This window comes from Rhinatrema bivittatum, chromosome 3 (genome assembly GCF_901001135.1).
Source record: "Rhinatrema bivittatum chromosome 3, aRhiBiv1.1, whole genome shotgun sequence".
NCBI lineage: Eukaryota > Metazoa > Chordata > Amphibia > Gymnophiona > Rhinatrematidae > Rhinatrema > Rhinatrema bivittatum.
Window position 1 is genome coordinate 447,504,488 of NC_042617.1, and position 18,734 is coordinate 447,523,221.

Genomic DNA, 18,734 nt, shown 5'->3' on the forward strand with positions numbered 1-18,734 from the left:
TGTGCTTTGGTCCGGTAACAAGAGGGGACAGCAAGCGTCTAGGACTACCATCGCAAGGTGGCTCAAGGAAGCGGTGTCCTCGGCCTACATAGGCGCCGGGAAGGCTCCCCCGGAGGGGGTCCGGGCTCATTCGTTGCGTGCCCTGGCCACGTCCCGGGCGGAGTCTCAACATGTTCCAATTCAGGAAATCTGTCGCGCGGCTACATGGAAGTCGCTACACACCTTCTCGAAGCATTACCGGTTGCAAGTGCCGGTAGATGAGGCGGGTTCCTTTGGGGACAGGGTCCTCCGAGCAGGGTCTTCAGGGACCCACCCGGTTTAGGGAAGCTTTGGTACATCCCACGGTCTGGACTGATCCTAGTACGTACAGGGAAAAGAAAATTATTCCTTACCTGCTAATTTTCGTTCCTGTAGTACATAGGATCAGTCCAGACGCCCACCCGGGTTTTTTCTTCAGTAATGGTCAGACGCCTGCTCGTGTACGTTCTATCTCCTGTCCCTCCAACTCCTGCATTCTGATGTTTTGTTGTGGTTGCCTAGTTCTTCACAGTTCTCCTTGCAAGTTGCATTGGTTATATGTTCTGTGGTTACAATTTGATTGGCGCTTGATCCATCCTACTTTCTGTCTAGTGTTGTTTTCGCTAGGCTTTGATATTCTCGATACTGAGGATCCCTGGAGGGTGCACCTGCTTATATGTCAGCACCCTCGGAAGTTTGCTCTGACTCCATCTGCTGGACGGGGGACATAACCCACGGTCTGGACTGATCCTATGTACTACAGGAACGAAAATTAGCAGGTAAGGAATAATTTTCTTATTTGTTGGGTTGAAAAGGAAATGTTTTAATCTTATTCTTGTAAATAGCCAAAAGAACTTCATTCAAAAATTGGAAGGATCCTTCAGAAGAAAATAGGATAAAGCATAAGCATTGGCAAGTTAAATGTAAGACATTGATAAGACAGGCTAAGAGAGAATTTGAAAATAAGTTGGCCATAGAGGCAAAAACTCACAATAAAAACTTTTTAAAATATATCCAAAGCAGAAAGCCTGCAAGGGAATCTGTTGAACTATTGGATGATCAAGAGGTTAAAGGGGCACTTAGAGAAGATAAAGCCATCATGGAAAGATTAAACAATTTCTTTGCTTCAGTGTTTAGTGAAGAGGTTGTTGGAGAGATACCCATTCCGGAGAAGGTTTTCATGGATGATGATTCAAATCAATTGAACCAAATTATGGTGAACCTAGAAGATGTGGTAGGCCTGATTGACAAACTGAAGTGCAGTAAATCACCTGGCGTGGATGGTATACCCCCCAGGGTTCTGAAAGAACTAAAAAAATGAAATTTCAGACTTATTAGTAAAAATGTGTAACCTTTCATTAAAATCATCCGATGTACCTAAAGATTGGAAGATGGCCAATGTAACTCCTGTATTTAGAAAGGGATTCAGGGTTGATCTGGGAAACTATAGACTGGTGAGCCTGACTTCAGTGCTGGGAAAAATCATGGAAACTGTTATAAAGAATAAAATCACAAAGCATTTATATAGACATGGTTTGATGGAACACAGCCAACATGGATTTACCCAAGGGAAGACTTGCCTCACAAATCTCTTACATTTTTTTTGAAGGGGTAAATAAACATGTGGACAAAGATGAACCAGTAGATGTGATGTATTTGGATTTTCAGAAGGCATTTGACAGTTCCACGTGAGAGGCTTCTAAGAAAACTAAAGTCATGGGATAGGGGGCGATGTCCTATTGTGGATTGCAAGTTGGTTAAAAGACAGAAAACAGAGATAGGATTAAATGATTTGTTTTCACAGTGGAAAAAGGTAAACAGTGAAGTGCCTCAGGGATCTGTAATTGGCCCGGTGCTTTTTAATATATTTATAAACTATCTGGAAAGTGGTACGACAAGTGAGGTGATCAAATTTGCGGGTGACACACAATTATGCAGAGTAGTTAAATCTCAAGCAGATTGTGATGAATTGCAGGAGGACCTTGCAAGATTGGAAGATTGGGCTTCCAAATAGCAGATGAAATTTAATATTGACAAGTGCAAAGTGATGCATACAGGGAAAAATAATTCTTACTTTAGTTACACAATGTTATGTTCTATCTTAGGAGTTACCACCCAGGAAAGAGATCTAGACATCATAGTGGATAATACATTGAAATTGTCAGCCCATTGTGCTGCGGCAGTCAAAAAAGCAAACAGAATATTAGGAATTATTAGGAAGGGAATGGAAAATAAAAAGGAGGATGTCATAATGCCTCTGTATCGCTCCATGGTGAGACCGCACCTTGAATACTTTCAATTCTGGTCACCGCATCTCAAAAAGAATATAGCTGCACTGGAGAAAGTTCAGAGAAGGGCAACCAAAATGATAAGGGGCATGGAACGGCTGCCTTGTGAGGAAAGGCTAAAGAATTTAGGGCTGTTCAATTTGGAGAACAGATGACAGGGGGGGGGGAGGGGATATGATAGAAGTCTACAAAATCATGAAAGGACTTGAACAAGTTAATGTAAATCGGTTATTTACACTCTCAGATAAGGACCAGGGGGCACACCATGAAGTTAGTAAGTAGCTCATTGAAAACAAATCAAAGGAAATTCTTTTTCACTCAGTGCATAGTTAAGCTCTGGAATTCATTGTCAGAGGATGTGGTTACAGCATTAAGTGTAACTGGGTTTAAAAAAGGTTTGGATAAGTTCCTTGAGGATAAATCCATAAAACTGCTATTACAGTAAATAATAAGCAATAGTAGTTTGTGATCTATCTAATGTTTGGGTACTTGCCAGGTACTTATGACTTGGATTGGCCGTTGTTGGAAACAGGATGCTGGGCTTGATGGACCCTTGGTCTGACCCAGTATGGCATTTCTTATGTTCTAACTCAAAGAAACCCATGCCACATTTAATTTATTCATGAACAAAGTTATGGCTAGGATCATGTGAGTATGGATTGAGATGGGGAGGACAGGACATGAAGTGAATTGGATGAAAATGGTTTGGATTAGAGATGTGAATCATGTGCCAGATCGTCTTAACGATCAGATTCGGCTGGGGGGGGGGGGGGGGGGAATCTGATCGTTGGACCAAGGAAACTCCTATCTACTCGCCCTCCTAGATATCTCCGCGGCTTTCGACACTGTCAACCACCAAATCCTCCTATCCCGGTTGTCAGAAATAGGTATATCAGGCACAGTACTCTCTTGGTTCACATCATTCCTCACCCACAGAGAATACCTAGTTAAAATAAACCATTCTCAATCCCCACCCATCCCTCTCATGCAAGGTGTCCCGCAAGGCTCCTCACTATCCTCCACCCTTTTCAATATCTATCTCCTTCCTCTCTGCCACCTACTCTCTAACCTCGGACTCAATTTCTTCCTGTATGCGGATGATGTGCAGATCCTCATCCCCATTCAAAAAACCATCAAAGACACTCTGCAATTCTGGGACTCCTGCTTAGCCTCCATCAACGTGTTCTCTTAACCAACCTCCAACTTGCACTCAACACAAACAAAACAGAAATTCTCCTCATATCTAACAATCCTGAACTTACATCTCAGACCTCATCCAACGTCCCCACCCCCTCCCAACCCCTACAAACACACTGCCTCCCTCTTGTACCATCCGTAAGAGACCTAGGTGTAATATTAGACCAACACCTCAACTTTAAACCCCACATCAAATCTCTTCTAAAAGGGGGTTTCTTTAAACTACACATCCTCAAAAAAATAAAGCCCCTTCTCCATGCCAAAGACTTCCGTCTAGTGTTGCAGTCCACCGTTCTATCGAAATTGGACTACTGCAACTCCCTCCTCATAGGCCTCCCATACTCTACGATCAAACCCTTACAGATCCTGCAAAATTCCATGGCAAGAATAATCACTGACACCCGAAAAAAAGAACATATCACCCCAGTACTGAAGGATTTGCATTGGCTCCCCATCCCTTTCCGCATAAAATACAAAACCCTCACCATTCTTCACAATGTACTCTATAGCAACAACCCCGCCTGGCTCAATGAAATGCCACGTTTCCGTACATCCAATCGTCCTGCCAGAGCCACCTTAGCTGGCACCCTCCACACCCCACCACTCAAAACTGCGCATCTTTCCTCTACCAGAGATAGAGCATTTACCATTGCAGGACCCACCCTATGGAACTCACTCCCCACCTATCTCCGCCTCGAACCCTCCCTACCCAACTTTAAAAAAGGCATCAAAACCTGGCTCTTCCTGCAGGCCTATCTCGACTCTAACCAAACCTAATCCCCCCCGCCCCCCCCCCTCATCGCCCTTCCACCCCCCTGCCACACCCCCCACCAAGAAAAGGTTAATTTTGCAATCTATTGAAATGTATAGCTATTGTTGATGCTGTTATTCCAGTAAGGATATTGTTTAAAACTGTTACTTCAGTTCCTATCCATTTCTATCTCCTTCTCTCCTACTCTTGCTTTTCACGCCCCCTTTGGCGCTTGCTTTCTCCCTACCCCCACTCTCTCCCTGTTCCTCCGCTGCTCCCCTTCCCCTCTCCCGGTTATTTGTAATTTCTATTTCCCTTCTCTCCATGAGTTTATTGTGAACCGGTATGATGTGACTCACAAATATCGGTATATTAAAAGTTCATAAATAAATAAATAAATAAATGTGAATTGGAATCATTTCCGATTCCAATTCACATCGCTAATTTTTTTTTTTTTTTTTTTTAGGGAGGCCCGCGCTGCTAAAAAAAACAAACCCACCCGACCCTTTAAAATGACCCCACCCTCCCGACCCCCCAAAACCTTTTAAAATTACTGGTGGTCGGGAGGGTGGGGGAGGCTAAGGGGGGTCGATTTAAAGGGTCGGGTGGGTTTTTTTTATCGGGCCATCGGCGCCATTTTAATTAGTGGCAGCCAAAATGGCGCTGATGGCCCGAGAGCGGGAGATCGCGCCGGGACACCCCCCCCCCCCCCACTGGACCACCAGGTAATTTAACATTTTGGGGGGGTTCGGGAGGGTGGGGGAGGGTAAGGAATTGGTTTTAAAGGGTCGGGGTGGGTTTAGGTGTTGTTTAGGGTGTGCCGGTTTTCCCGCCCTCCCCCAAATAATTCCTGTGCCCTATTTAACGATACAATACAAATGCCCCTGATGATAAATCGGGGGCATTTGTATTGTATCGTGCACTCTAACGATTTAGGACGATTTTAAAATTATCTGACGATAATTTTAATCGTTCAAAAACGATTCACATCCCTAGTTTGGATGGGTCTTTTGGGGATGGGAGACTGAGCAAATGAGGTTTTAATGGTAGAGTATTATGACAAATTGTATAAGGGAATGTTTTTTACATTTGTATATTTTGTAAACATTTGTTGAAATTGAGTTGTAACCCACTGCAGGCTTTAATGATGGTTAAAAGAAGTATGAGAATTTGGGGTTTGACAAATACGGTAATGCTATAATTAACTTTACATTTTACAAGTTTTTACTATTTCTGAGTTTGTTTCCTTGCAAACATCATGTGAGGGTAAAACATTAACTTACTGCTTTTGTCAGTTCATGGAGCAAATCAAAATTTTCACCTTTAAATTAAATTTAAAACATTTTCATATGAAGCCTTTTCAGAATATAAGTAATGGTAAATTTTTAAAAACCCTTGAGGCCAATATTAAATGCTACTTAGCCTGATAAGTCTGGACTTATCTGGGAAAGTGGCACCATTTCAATATTTGGCTGCCACTTATCTGGATAAATTTGTATCCAGCTAAATAGTTATCTGAATAAATGAGGGGCAGGATGGGGCATTCCAAGGTGGAGCTACTTATCCAATAAACGTATTTATTTAAAAAATGTATATAACCACACTAGCAAAGTTCAAGGAGGGTAACAAAAATACAGTCATAATATAATTAAACAACTGCTGTGCCAAATGGTACTAGTAATTAATATTGAAAAAACAAAATTCATACACCTTGAACGAAAAAAAACTGAATTAATCCAGAATCCCATCAAAATTAGAAAAGATCAGATAGTGGAACTAACCGAAAAAACTTGAAACCTAGGAGTAACAATTGACAGTGAAATCAACCTCAAACAACACATATCATTAAAAGTCAGAGAGGGATATGCGAAACTAATGGTCCTTAGAAGGCTAAAACCACTACTAACCCTAGCACATTTTCGAACTGTTCTTCAAGCACTTATTTTCGCTAGCACAGACTATTGTAACACACTCTTCCTTGGATTACCACAGTCAACACTAAGACCACTCCAAATCTTACAGAACCTCTGCAGCCAGAATTCTAACTGGAAAAAGCAGAAGGGACCACATCACTCAAACTCTTGCAGAATTACACTGACTGCCAATCAAACAAAGAGCACAATTTAAAACACTTTGCACAGTCCACAAGCTAATCAATGAAGAAAATACAGATTGGTTAAACACTGCATTAAGACTACATATTCCCCAAAGGAATCTCAGATCAGCAAATAAAGCCTTACTAACCATACTCTCTGTAAAGACAGCTAAACTGACACAAGTAAGGGAAAGAGCATTATCATTAGCCGGCCCTATATTATGGAACTCATTGCCACCCAAAATAAGATTAATGAGAGACCATAAACTCTTCAAAAAAAAGCCTAAAAACATGGCTTTTCAAAAAAGCTTTTCAAAATGAGAATGGGGAATAGGTAGTACTAAGAAACTAGAAAAGGACTTATACACACAGGCAAAAGTCACCAGATAACATATATGCGTTCTTTTCCTTTATTTTTATCACACTTAAGTTTTAAGTTAAAGAATTACAGTATATCGCATATATGGTAGCCCATAAAGGGAATTTCAATGCACACTACATATAGCTTATAATATTTTGAATCATGTATCTGAACAACTTCGGCACCCTCTGTTTAAAGTAAAATCTATTTCAAATTTATTCATGTGCCTATTTGTAAACCGTTGTGATGGTATATCACTAAACGACGGTATAGAAAAGGTTTTAAATAAATAAATAAAAGCAATAAAACAGTAAAATCCAAAACACACATCTGCAAGCCACTTCGCGATGTCCCCTACTGCAAGATCAGATCTAAACATCTTAACTGATTGGGCTATAACATCCCTGCTTGATGATAATATAGATGTTCTAAGACTCAGATGCCTCAAGCAAAAAGGCTAACTGAAATAAATGTTTTCAACAATTTCTTGAAGGTGGTTAACCGTAATTGCTCTGGGAAGACTGTTCCAGAGAACTGGGCCAGCAACAGAAGCCCTCATCTCTGGTCTCAACCAAATGTGCCACCTTTAAAGAGGAGATGTCAAATAGGCCAGATTTAGATCTTAATTTGCGTGGAGGAGTATAAATCTGGAGGATAGCACTTTTCCCAGAAGACTCACTCTTCTCCAGAACTCTGTTATAGCATTCTTGTTTTATATTTGATCCTCCAAACTATAAGAAGCCAATGAAGTTCACAGAGTATTGGAGTATTATGTTTCATATTTGTGCTGTCAAAACACAAGCAGCTGCATTCTGACTAACCTAGAGAACTTTGAGTGTAAATGTAGGTGCACTTGGATATATAGAGTGTGACAGTAATAAAAAACTAAGAATAATGCTTTGTAATACTGTCCAAAATCCCTGAAATCCTAATAGTCTTGATTTTGTTTTGTTTATGTTTTAATATTTTTGTTTATATTGATGTTTGAGAATGTTTTAAATGTTTGTGTGTTTAATATATTATATTTTTATTATATCTTAATTTGGAATCTGCATTAAACAATTTTTGTTGGAGGAGTATATAAAGTATGTAAAAAAAACCCAAAAAACGTAAGAGCCATAATTTGAAGAAAGTTGCTTTTGCAGCAGCAGTTATCTGATTTGAATCTAAAATGACTCTGAGGCTTTTTAATTATAACTTGATGGGTATCTGGCCCTCAAAAATAAATAAGCTTGATCTACCTTTTGCCGGAACTCTTTCCAATATCATCACATCAGTTTTCTTGACTTTTAATGTTAGCTTGTTGTAAAAAAGCCATTGTTTTACAGCTGAGAGCATATAGATGCTAGTTGAAAAGTTGCTGGCCACGAAGACATAGCTAATACAAAGAACTGATCCTCAGGATCGAGTCTATAACTTGAACATAGTCCAGATAGCCTGCAAATTGGGACAATACAAATGTTAAAAAGAGTGGCTGAGAGAGCCAGCCCTTGGGGGATCCCAGTGCTAATGACATGCCGTGAAGATGTTAAAGGTGTAATATGGATATTTTGACAATGGTCAGAAAGATACGACGAAAACCAGTCCAGCACTTGCCCTGAAATCTCACACTCTCCAAAGTGGTAGAGCAAAATCTCATGATTAAGAGTATCAAAGGCCACAGTAATGCTTAGTAAAACTAAAGATTCATCTTAGGTCACAATCAAATCAATACCTGATAGTGTCCAAACTTGAGACCAATAGGATCTCAGTATTGAATGATTTTCAAAAGCTAAATTGAAATAGGTCCAAAACTTGGTGCTCATCAATAAACTCATTGAGTTGTTGCAATGCTTTCATCTCAACCGTTTTTGCTAGGAATGATAAAGAAAAGATTGATCGATAGCTGGAAAAATTGGAGGAATCAAGGAATAGCTTTTTCAGCAACAATCAAATTGATGTCTTTTTTTTGCTTGCTTGGCAGAAAACCATTTGATAGGGATAAATATTCACCAAAAAAAGGGCAATCTCTTCCCTAAAGAGCTTTCAAAAACAGAGTTGGACTTTAATTTAGGTAACACAAAGAATTCATTGCTGCAGTGATGTGAATGATCTCCTTTGCGGAGATGAGGCTAAACATATCCTATTGTATCTCCAGATTCTGAGCCTTATCTGGAGGCCCAGTAGATCAAAACTATGTGAGGATTCTCATAATTTTATCTTGAAAATATTGGTCGAATTCTTTGCAATGAGATGGAATAAGTATGGAACTAGTATTTTCCAAATTAATTCCAGTGGTTTGTGTCAGATTGTCAACCATATGAAAAATTTCACATGAGTTATTCCATGCCTGATTGATTTATTCTCACAGGACAAGCAGGATGGTAGTCCTCACATATGGGTGACATCATCAGGATGGAGCCCAATCACGGAAAACTTCTGTCAAAGTTTCCAGAACTTTGACTGGCCCCCACTGGGCATGCCCAGCATGGCACTAACCCTGCAGCCACATGGCCACCAGGTTGTCCGTCTGAATCAGGATGACATGATTTGACAGGCGTTCCTGAAAAGCTCCATATGGGCTCACATATGGGCTCCATCCTGATGATGTCACCCATATGTGAGGACTAACATCCTGCTGTCCTGTGAGAACACCTGTTACAGGTAAGCAACATTTGCTTTTTCATATAATCTTTTTGTTTTCTGTTACAGTTCTGTATCTCTGTAGTTGCAATCTATATGCTACAAGGTCTGACGAGGAATGAGATTTGCGCCATTTCTGCTTAAATTGTCATATATAACTGGTGCTTATGCCCTTTAAAGAGGATATAAACAGTCTCATTTCTGTATTGTAAGGTTACTGGCTTCATCTGAGCAATTTCATCGATACATTGGTGTAATATGTACTCTCCCAGTCCATAACTGCAGAGTGGATATCTGATGGATTCAAGCCATTTAAAGAGCGTATGAGCTTAGACTGCAATTGAGCTATTTAAGTATGACCTCTTCTGTACATAGTCTAAGACTCAATAGCACAATATCCCTTGTCCATGACTTGAGAGCAAGTGAAAGACAATAGATGGTGATCTCACCAAAGTGCTTATATTTCATTATTTGATGATAATCTGAAGGTTCTGTAGGTAAATACTAAGGAATTGGTTTAGAAATCTGTCTGTAAACCACTTGTTCTCAATCTAGTGCCAGTATCAAGTCTAGAAATTGCTCACAGTAAATAGGTGGTTGAGTATCAACGTGTAGATTAAAGTTGCCCAGAACAATCATGAGTCTAAGCACCCTTTAGAATCTGCAAGACATTCAATTACTGGAGAAAAGTTAAGACATCAGGCTGGGTGGTAGATAAACCAAGCAGATGTTCAATGATATTAAGGAGATTACATTGATATCAAAAGAAGCCATTTTCAAGGATTCTCTAAATGCAATTAACAGGCTATCTCCTCATTTGCTTATCCGGTGTTGAAAAAAAACACTTGATAACCTAATGGACAAATTTGATTCGTTAATAGCATCAGCTTCTGTTAACTATGCTTCAGTTAAACATAAAACAACTGGTACCTGATGTTTTAACAAATCAAGGATCAATAGGATCTTTTTGCTTACTGATTAAATATTTATCAGCATAATCTTACTCATGGTAATTACTGCACTTGCTTTCTTCTGATAAAGAGGTACTTGTCTTAAAATGGATGGATCATTAGAGTAATGCTAAATCACCATATATACCTTGCACGATGATGTCTGGAATCTTCTGAGGGGGCCCTGGCTTCTACAGTTGCAAAAGTCATCACTGCCAACATGATCAAATCAAATCTAAATATAAGGCACAAAGGAGCAGCTCCTTTGTGCATGTGATGCATTTGATGGCCTCCTGAGCCCTTTCATCCCCATGGCAATGGTGTTACTGGAGGGTATGGTCTAATGATTTAGTTAAGGGGAGAAGGAAAGAGAAAGGGCAGCCTTCATAACAGATGACATCAACGATCAGATGGACAGGCACTAACATAGCTTGATAAGTTAGACCTGCTAGTTGGCTGGTTTAAAGTTAGCTGGTTACATTTATTTGGCTAACTATTAGATAGCCAAGTATATTCAACGGCGTGGCCACACAGCTGAATATCTTGGCCCAGATAGCTGGATAAGTTATCAGCTAACGTGCTCAGCTGGATAGTGGTAAAATATGGACCCCTTTACATGTTTGCAAAACAATTTAGCTTTTAGTATCCCACCTTTTCTAGTGCTGAAAATCTCCTGACTATTTTTAACAAAGTCTGTGGAGGTTTTACGATACAGTAGGAACTAAATTAAGACTAAGACATTTTTCTTTTATGATCTAAGTCAGATCTGAATCTGTTTCCCTTAAATAGCAAAAGAATAGCTTTTCCCCATAGACTTATCTATCCAGCTATTTAAAATTCTTATTATTAGATAATGCATTTAATAAACTCAGAAATTGTACATTGAAAATTATGTCCAACATATCAAGTAGGGTAAGAAAAATCTAGGAGTAATCACAATCGCACTAGTTTCAGATGGACTGAAGATAACCAGTAAGTGTAATAAAGCAACAGGGAAAGCTAATGGCATGCTTGGCTGTATTTAAATAGCAGTATCAGCAGGAAGAAGGAGGTAATTTTGCTCTTGTATACAGTAGGTCAGTAGTAAGATCTCACCTTGAATACTGAATATAATTCTGGAGGCATAGTAATATATTAGATGACAGCAGGAAAAAAGCCAACAAGCCCATCCAGTCTGCCCAGTCATTTATATCCACCCTGCTGAAGATCATGACTACTTATTAGATATTACTTCTTATCTAGCACAATTTTTTCAGTATTCCTGTTTTGTATGCTCATTTCTCACAGGACAAGCATGATGGTAGTCCTCACATATGGGTGACATCACAGGATGGAGCCCTGTACGGAAAACTTTTCTGTCAAAGTTTCTACAAAGCTTTGACTGACACTGGCACACTGAGTGCACTGAGCATGCTCAGCCTGCAATTATCCCTGTGAGCCACAGGTGTCTCCCTCAGTCTCGTCTTATAGCTAAAAGCGCAAGCGAAACTAAAATAAAAGTAAAAACGTATACAGACCCAACTCCGCGGGGTGGCGGGTAGGTTTCATGAGGACTAACATCCTGCTGTCCTGTGAGAACACCTGTTACAGGTAAGCAACACTTGCTTTCTCACAGGACAAGCAGGATGGTAGTCCTCACATATGGGTGACATCACAGGATGGAGCCCTGTACGGAAAACTTTTCTGTCAAAGTTTCTACAAAGCTTTGACTGACACTGGCACACTGAGTGCACTGAGCATGCTCAGCCTGCAATTATCCCTGTGAGCCACAGGTGTCTCCCTCAGTCTCGTCTTATAGCTAAAAGCGCAAGCGAAACTAAAATAAAAGTAAAAACGTATACAGACCCAACTCCGCGGGGTGGCGGGTAGGTTTCATGAGGACTAACATCCTGCTGTCCTGTGAGAACACCTGTTACAGGTAAGCAACACTTGCTTTCTCACAGGACAAGCAGGATGGTAGTCCTCACATATGGGTGAGTACTGAGCTGAGGATGCCTGAGAGTGCACCACATGCACCCAAGACACGCGAAAGGCGCAATGACGGGGGTGGAATTTGGAACGGAGGGCTTCCTGAAACCCTTAACGGGTTGGTGGAAGGATGTTGGTTAGTTAAACCGAAAAGAATAAGAGTAGATGGACTGGCGAAACATGGAGCATGTCGGCTAGTCGTATGTAAGCAATAATGAGCTGCGAAGGTATGGAGAGAACTCCAGGTTGCAGCCTGATAAATATATACAAGCAGCAGCGGTCGAGGAGAAGCGATTAAGGCTGGGATGGATGCAATAGAGTGTGGTTACACACAATGTTGTAGTGAAATGCCTGCTTGTTGGTAGGAAAAGAGATATAGACCGTCAATTAGGAGGAATAGGTCTGTTTGCCCACTGGAACTCGCAGTTTGACTCTTGCCACAGAAGGAAAGAGGTAGGTGGAATTCCTATGGAATGTAGTGCGATCTAGATAGAATGCAAGTGCTCTATTACTGTCCAAGAAGTGGAAAAAACCCTCTCGCTTTGGTGAGAGAGAGGTGTTGGGGAAAAATGGGCAGAGTATATTCTGAGTAAGGTGAGATGCAACGTCTACCTTAAGAAAGATATGAAGTTGAAAACGTAGAATCACTCGGTAACGGAAGAACGCAGGGTCAGATGAGTATGTAACAAGGTAATGACCCTGTTGGCAGAAATGACATTTATAGGAGAGAGAATTTCCCATGCCAAACTGTGAAATGAGAGAAATGGAAAGGCTCGAACAGAGAATGTATGAGACTTATAAGGATAAGATATAGGTTCCATTCCGTGACTAGTGAAAATAGAGGTGGCTTGATCAGTGGATAATCTATGTAAGATGACTCAGAAGGGGTTTACCGTTAATCGGGTATCCCCACTCCCAAACGATACACCAATTGCAACAGAGGTGTATCTGTGTGGAGGATGTCTGGGGAGCAGAATCCAAGGGAGCAAGAGAAAAGAGTGGTGTAAGAAAAGAAAAAGGGTAATACCCTTTTGTATGCGTCATGTGGTAAATCATGCCATTTTGAATGGTAGGATTTATGTGTGGAAGGTTTTGTGACGCTACCAGTACCTGAGAACATCAGTGAGTCTACAATTTGAGACTGACTTGTGAGAAGGCCAGTTGGTTACTGGTGTGATAGATTGAGAAGTATGGGAAGCATACTGGTCTCGGCCAGGAAGTGGGTCTGAGGAACAGTGAACCCCGTCCCGGTTCAACATTAGAAGAGTGCTAGCTATGAGAGGCAGCAGAAGAGACACATTTAAGAGGCCCTTGATGGAAGAAAGGTGTCTATGGGAACGCATTGGAAACATGTGTAGGGAGTAGAATCTGTGCAATGTATGGTTCGATTCAGACGCAGTGGGCAAGTTCGGTTGACCTCAGCGTTAGATGATGTTTCCCGCTACACATGTAGTCCGAGAGCATTCGAGAGGATGGAAACCTACATGGAGAAGGTCTGCTAGTTCGTTCAGTAAATCTCTTAGATAAGTGGCCCGTGGATGCATGAAGTGAGCAAGGGCCAAGGGTAGAGCCGCGCAGCTTCCTTGCAGAGCAGCTAAGAGGTTGTGCGTGCTTGTGTGTTGGAAAGCACATTGTCCCTATGCTGTCTGTCTGTATGCATAAAGATTTGTTGCAGAGGCAGTACTGAAAGGCATAAGGGTATAACTCATGGCTACAAGCTCCAGGAAGTTCATGTGAAACTGTGCCTGGAGTGGAATAGAGAGGCTCTTTTGGGATTGTGGACAGTTAAAGAAAACACTACCTTTCAACATTGCAGGCCATGAGGAAAACTACACTAAAATCAGCAGGTTAGCACGCCCCAGAAACCAGCTAGGAAGGTTCCGGCAGGTTGGTGATGGCGTACTGTCCAGCAAGGTGATAAGGAGAATACAAGGGATAGATAAGGGATATAGGCGTTTTTTGATACCATAGTCCATGGGGTAGCTGGGATGCAACCAGCAACCTATAACTCCTCAGAAACCAGCCAGTTGAATGCTATTAGGTGGATGGTGGCTGGATCCCATCCTACAGCGCCGTAGGGACCTAGGTGGCCAGATCAGACAACAGCCTTACTAGTTTTGGTAGCTATTTAGATTACAAAGCTTGGTGGTAAGACATAATGGGGAGAAACTGAATTAAGTATGGGAATTTAAATGTTCATCTGTCCATGATGATAGTGAACCAAAGAGGAAGACAACAAAAAGTGACTTGATTCTGCAAAACGGATATTTTTTTCCAACTCTTCATTTCCTAGGATAACTCACTACATATTTTTTCATGTAATCTTAAAACATACCTTGTTCTTTCTTAATCAGATGAATTTCACAACTGGACTTGCAGAGTGGTAAAGAAGACTGGACTTGGAGATGTGGCCTTTCTGACATTTGATCCTCTTAAGAGTAAAAGAATGGTCAAATATGAAGTTCAAGCTGCAGCATTAATTGTAGTTGTACTGAAACTATTCTTTTTGCTAGATGACAGATATGAGTGGTGAGTATATGTTCATAATTTCTTATTTATACATCTCCCTTTTTCTTCTGACTAGATGAATAATCTTTCTTGGTAAACAAAAAGATCCTTGACAGCAACGAGCAAAAATCTACAGATTAAAAGAACGTTTTGGAACTGATGTGCACAGTAGACATAACCATTTTCAATACGTATGCCATTGATTTCTAAACTTTTTTTCTGTGTACTTCCATTTTCCTTCCCCTTAGTGACCTTCAAGTAGACTCTGGCTTGGCAAGGTGGCTGCAACACGGCTTCCCCAAAAAGCTGAAAACATAAGAACATTTGTGCTGTGTCAGACCAAAACATTAATCTACATCACTATCCTGTCTCTGATAGTGATAAGCATTGGGCAAATGAAGTATATAAGAAACTAAGAATATAAGCATGATTTGTTCCCTAGCCACTCAGTTCACAGCAGTCATGGTTTAAGGATGCTTTGAACCTGTGATGACGACATTGACTGTTATATGTATTAGCCTTAGACTGACATATTTTCCTAAACTTGTCTAGCCCTTTTTGAAATTGGCCACCGTTTATCTTCACAGTGTCCTGTGCCAATTAGTTCTGTAAGCTTAACTGTATGTTGTGTATATTGACTTTAAACCAGCCACTTTAATTTAATCAGATTTCCTCATAGTTCTTATATTGAACTAGCCCATTAATGCTCTGTTGGAGCAAGCTGGGAGTTTCCAAGCTGCATGAGACTACCATAGCTTAGAGGCCCAAGTATTGCCTCTACAGTGCCCCTGGACTCCAGTGGATAGGATACTTAATCATGAATGCTGTATGGAGACTTGTTTTTAAACCCTCAAAGGAGTTAAGTTCATGCTGTCTTTATTGCTGCATTTAATAAGATTACTGTAAGAGATTTTTAGGTTTTCAGAATAAGTTAGCAGCTCTGTATTTGTGTTTAAAGAAACAGAAAATGAAACTTTGATATTTACTCTCCGTGATATAAATGTATTTGCAGGTTATTGTCAAACTTTGTTTCGGAAGAGAACAAAACAAACAAAGAAGGTATTTAAAAATTGAACAGAACTATTCTGGTATATGTTGAAACTCCCCTAACATTTCTATTCCAGATGTGGATTCCATAACTTCAATGTGAGTAGGGGCCTTCGTTTTATTTTTTTTTTTATTTTATTTTATTTTCCCAGGAATTTATCAGGGTTTATTTTCACAAGAATAAAAATGGGAGAATCCTCATTTTTCCAGGTGGATATCGGAGCTTAGTTTGGTGGACAGAAGTTAGGACGGGGGCAAAAAACATGAACTAGATTGTTTTAATAAAATGTATAGCTTGCTTGCTGTACAAGTGACAATGGGGTGAGTACCAGGGAAGCCAAGATTCAAATCCCACTGATGCTCCTTGTGACCTTAGACAAGCCACTTCACCTACTATTGCCTCACTTCATGTACAAACTTAGATGGTAAGCTTTTCGGGGACAGGGATATACCCACTATATATCTGGATGTTTGCTTTGAGCTACCTGCCAATAAAAAGTGAGGTTTTTAGAGAAACACACACAACACATAAGCCAAATAGCTAATTAAATAAAATCATAACAAAAAAATATTAGCACTGCAATTCTTAAAACCTAAATTGTTTAGAAGAGGGATAGTCATAGGTGGAAAAACTCTGTAGGTCTTTCCACAGTTTGTCCCTCTTCTAAACAATGTAAGTTTTAAGAATTGTACTAGTTTATTTTTTTATTATGATTTAGATTTTTGGAGAAAACCAGAGATAGGAGAGCAAGAGGAGGGGAGAGGGAGGTCAAAGGGACAGGAGTGGGATGGGACAAGAACAAGAGGGTATGGGGGAGGGTTATGAGGTGCTGAAGGGGAAGATAGGGAGAGATGTAGGGTGCTGAAGAGGGAGATGAGAGAGCAATAAGAAGTGTGGTTAGGGAGAGAGGTGGGATGCTTAAAGCGAAGGGGGGTGGGGTGAGAAGTGGGATGCTGAAGAGAAAGGAGGAGGGGTCAGAAGGGGAGGCAGGAAAAACAAAGGCCTACCGAGCCTTTGTTTTTGTTGTGGTGGGTAGGGGTTATGGGTATGGATAGGGATGGTGGCAGAAGGGAGAAGAAAAAAGAAAGCAATAGGGGAGGGATAGGCCTCCCCCCCGCCCCCCAACAAAAATGATCTGTCTCTCTTCTTTTCCTGTCCCAAACCCCTCTCCCTCTTGCATGTAACCTCCCTCCTCCTTCCCCTCTTCTCTTTCAACCCCTTCTCTCCCCTCCATTCCCACCCCCGCTTGCTCTCATCCTCTCCCCAACCTTGCTCTCTCCCCTTGCCCTGATCTCTCTCCTCCCTAATCCCCTTGCTCACGCTCATTCACACTCTACCCCACAATCCCCTCCTTCCTTCTTTGCCAAACTCCACAATCCCCTTACTCTTTTACTTCCACCCCTCCTCCACATAATCCCCTCACCCACCTCCTTCACTCCTTACGCTACAATCCCTTCAGTCCCGTCCCCTAACAATTCCATTAGTCCTCTACTCCCTCCCCACCAAGATCCCCTCATTCACCTATTCTACTCCCTCCCCTCACCCACCTCCTTCACTGCCACCCTTTCACCCCACCCCAATCCTCTCACTCGTTTGCTTTCTCCACACCACAATCCCCCTACTCGCCTCTTCCACTCTCTCCTCCCACAATACCCTCACCCACCTCCCTATGATCCCCTGACTTCATTCACTCTCCCCCACTCACCTTCATCCCCCTACCCCACTCCCCAAAGGGAACCCTCGTTGGCACGGGATAGCGCATTTATTCCTTTCCAAGCGCGCCTCTTCACCCCCACCCCCGGCGATGCAGTCACCCGCTTCCCCGCTTTTAAAGAATCGTGGCTGTCTTGTAGAGCTTCTAGTGTCTTCCTCTTCTATGTCTTTTGGCACCTGATGATATCATTCAGGTACCAGTAGCTGAGGGAGGAGGAAGAGAGCCCAAGGTCCTGAAAGGCCAGGATCCTCAGACTTTAGGAGAATGAAGGGTGGGGAGGATGTGTGACCCAGGATTGGGGATCTGGGTAGGGGTAGTGGCGGTGGTTGCAACAGTGGGGCTGCCACCACTGAGAGAGGAAGAATAGCATCAGGCCAATAAGGTTTCGCTTGTTCTGTTGCTAGCAGAAATTTGGGGGGCGTCTATGGCTCCTGTGGTCCCTCGCTTCTGACGCCTATGCCGCCTCCATAGAGACAAAATTAGGGTGGAAAATCTGTTTAAATTGAAAATGAAGGCCAGACTTGTCAGGCTGATGCAGTGTTTGCACGTAAAACGGGCGCATACGATTGAGCGCCCGCTCTCTGAAACGCTCTAATTTTAATTCCCTAGTGCGCGCCAATACCGGGAGATACACACGTGGCCGGGCCAAGCGCATTTTCAAAGTGGCCTGGCTGAGTGTGTACCTCCTGGTGTGCGAGGGAAGAGCTAGGTTTTGAAAAAGGGAGAGGCGAGGCGGGGACCGGCCTGGACGCGGAATTTACTGCTGCTAGGGAGAACAAGTAAATTCAAAAATAAAAAAATAATTAGGTTAGTTAGGGGGGGTTAGGAGTCGGGGCGGAGAGGGAAAAAGGGAGGAAAGTTAGCTAGAGGGTTTAGGAAGTTTGGGAGGGAACTTGGGAAAGGCCTAGTCGCGTTGGCTCGCGTTTGCTAAAAAAAATTCCTCCCCCTTGCGCGCGAGTTGGCAACCACCTGCACAGGTGTGCTGATATAAAATCGGGCGCGCATGTGCGCGCCGGTATTGGATTTTATAACATGCGTGCGGCGACACGCGTATGTTATAAAATCGATGCGTCCATGTGTGTGCGCCGGGTCTCGTGCACTCCTTTTAAAATTTACCCTAATGCGCACAGATCGACCTCTCCGGGGTGCCCTATTTAATATTTAAATCAGGTGCTAGGGGAAATTGGGCGCCCCTAGTGTCTCCTCGGCAGCGG

At 41.9% G+C, this 18,734-nt stretch overlaps 1 protein-coding gene across 4 annotated transcripts in view; it reads left to right on the top strand.

The window, feature by feature from the left end:
• The window catches only part of TAF1B (TATA-box binding protein associated factor, RNA polymerase I subunit B), a 261,150-nt gene that overhangs the window by 189,535 nt on the left and 52,881 nt on the right, over positions 1-18,734 (top strand). For all 4 annotated transcript variants that reach the window (XM_029595850.1, XM_029595851.1, XM_029595852.1 and 1 more), the window contains 2 exons: positions 14,605-14,779; positions 15,771-15,817. In XM_029595850.1, coding sequence (XP_029451710.1) covers positions 14,605-14,779; positions 15,771-15,817 — 222 coding nt within the window. The remainder of the gene's footprint in view (positions 1-14,604; positions 14,780-15,770; positions 15,818-18,734) is intronic.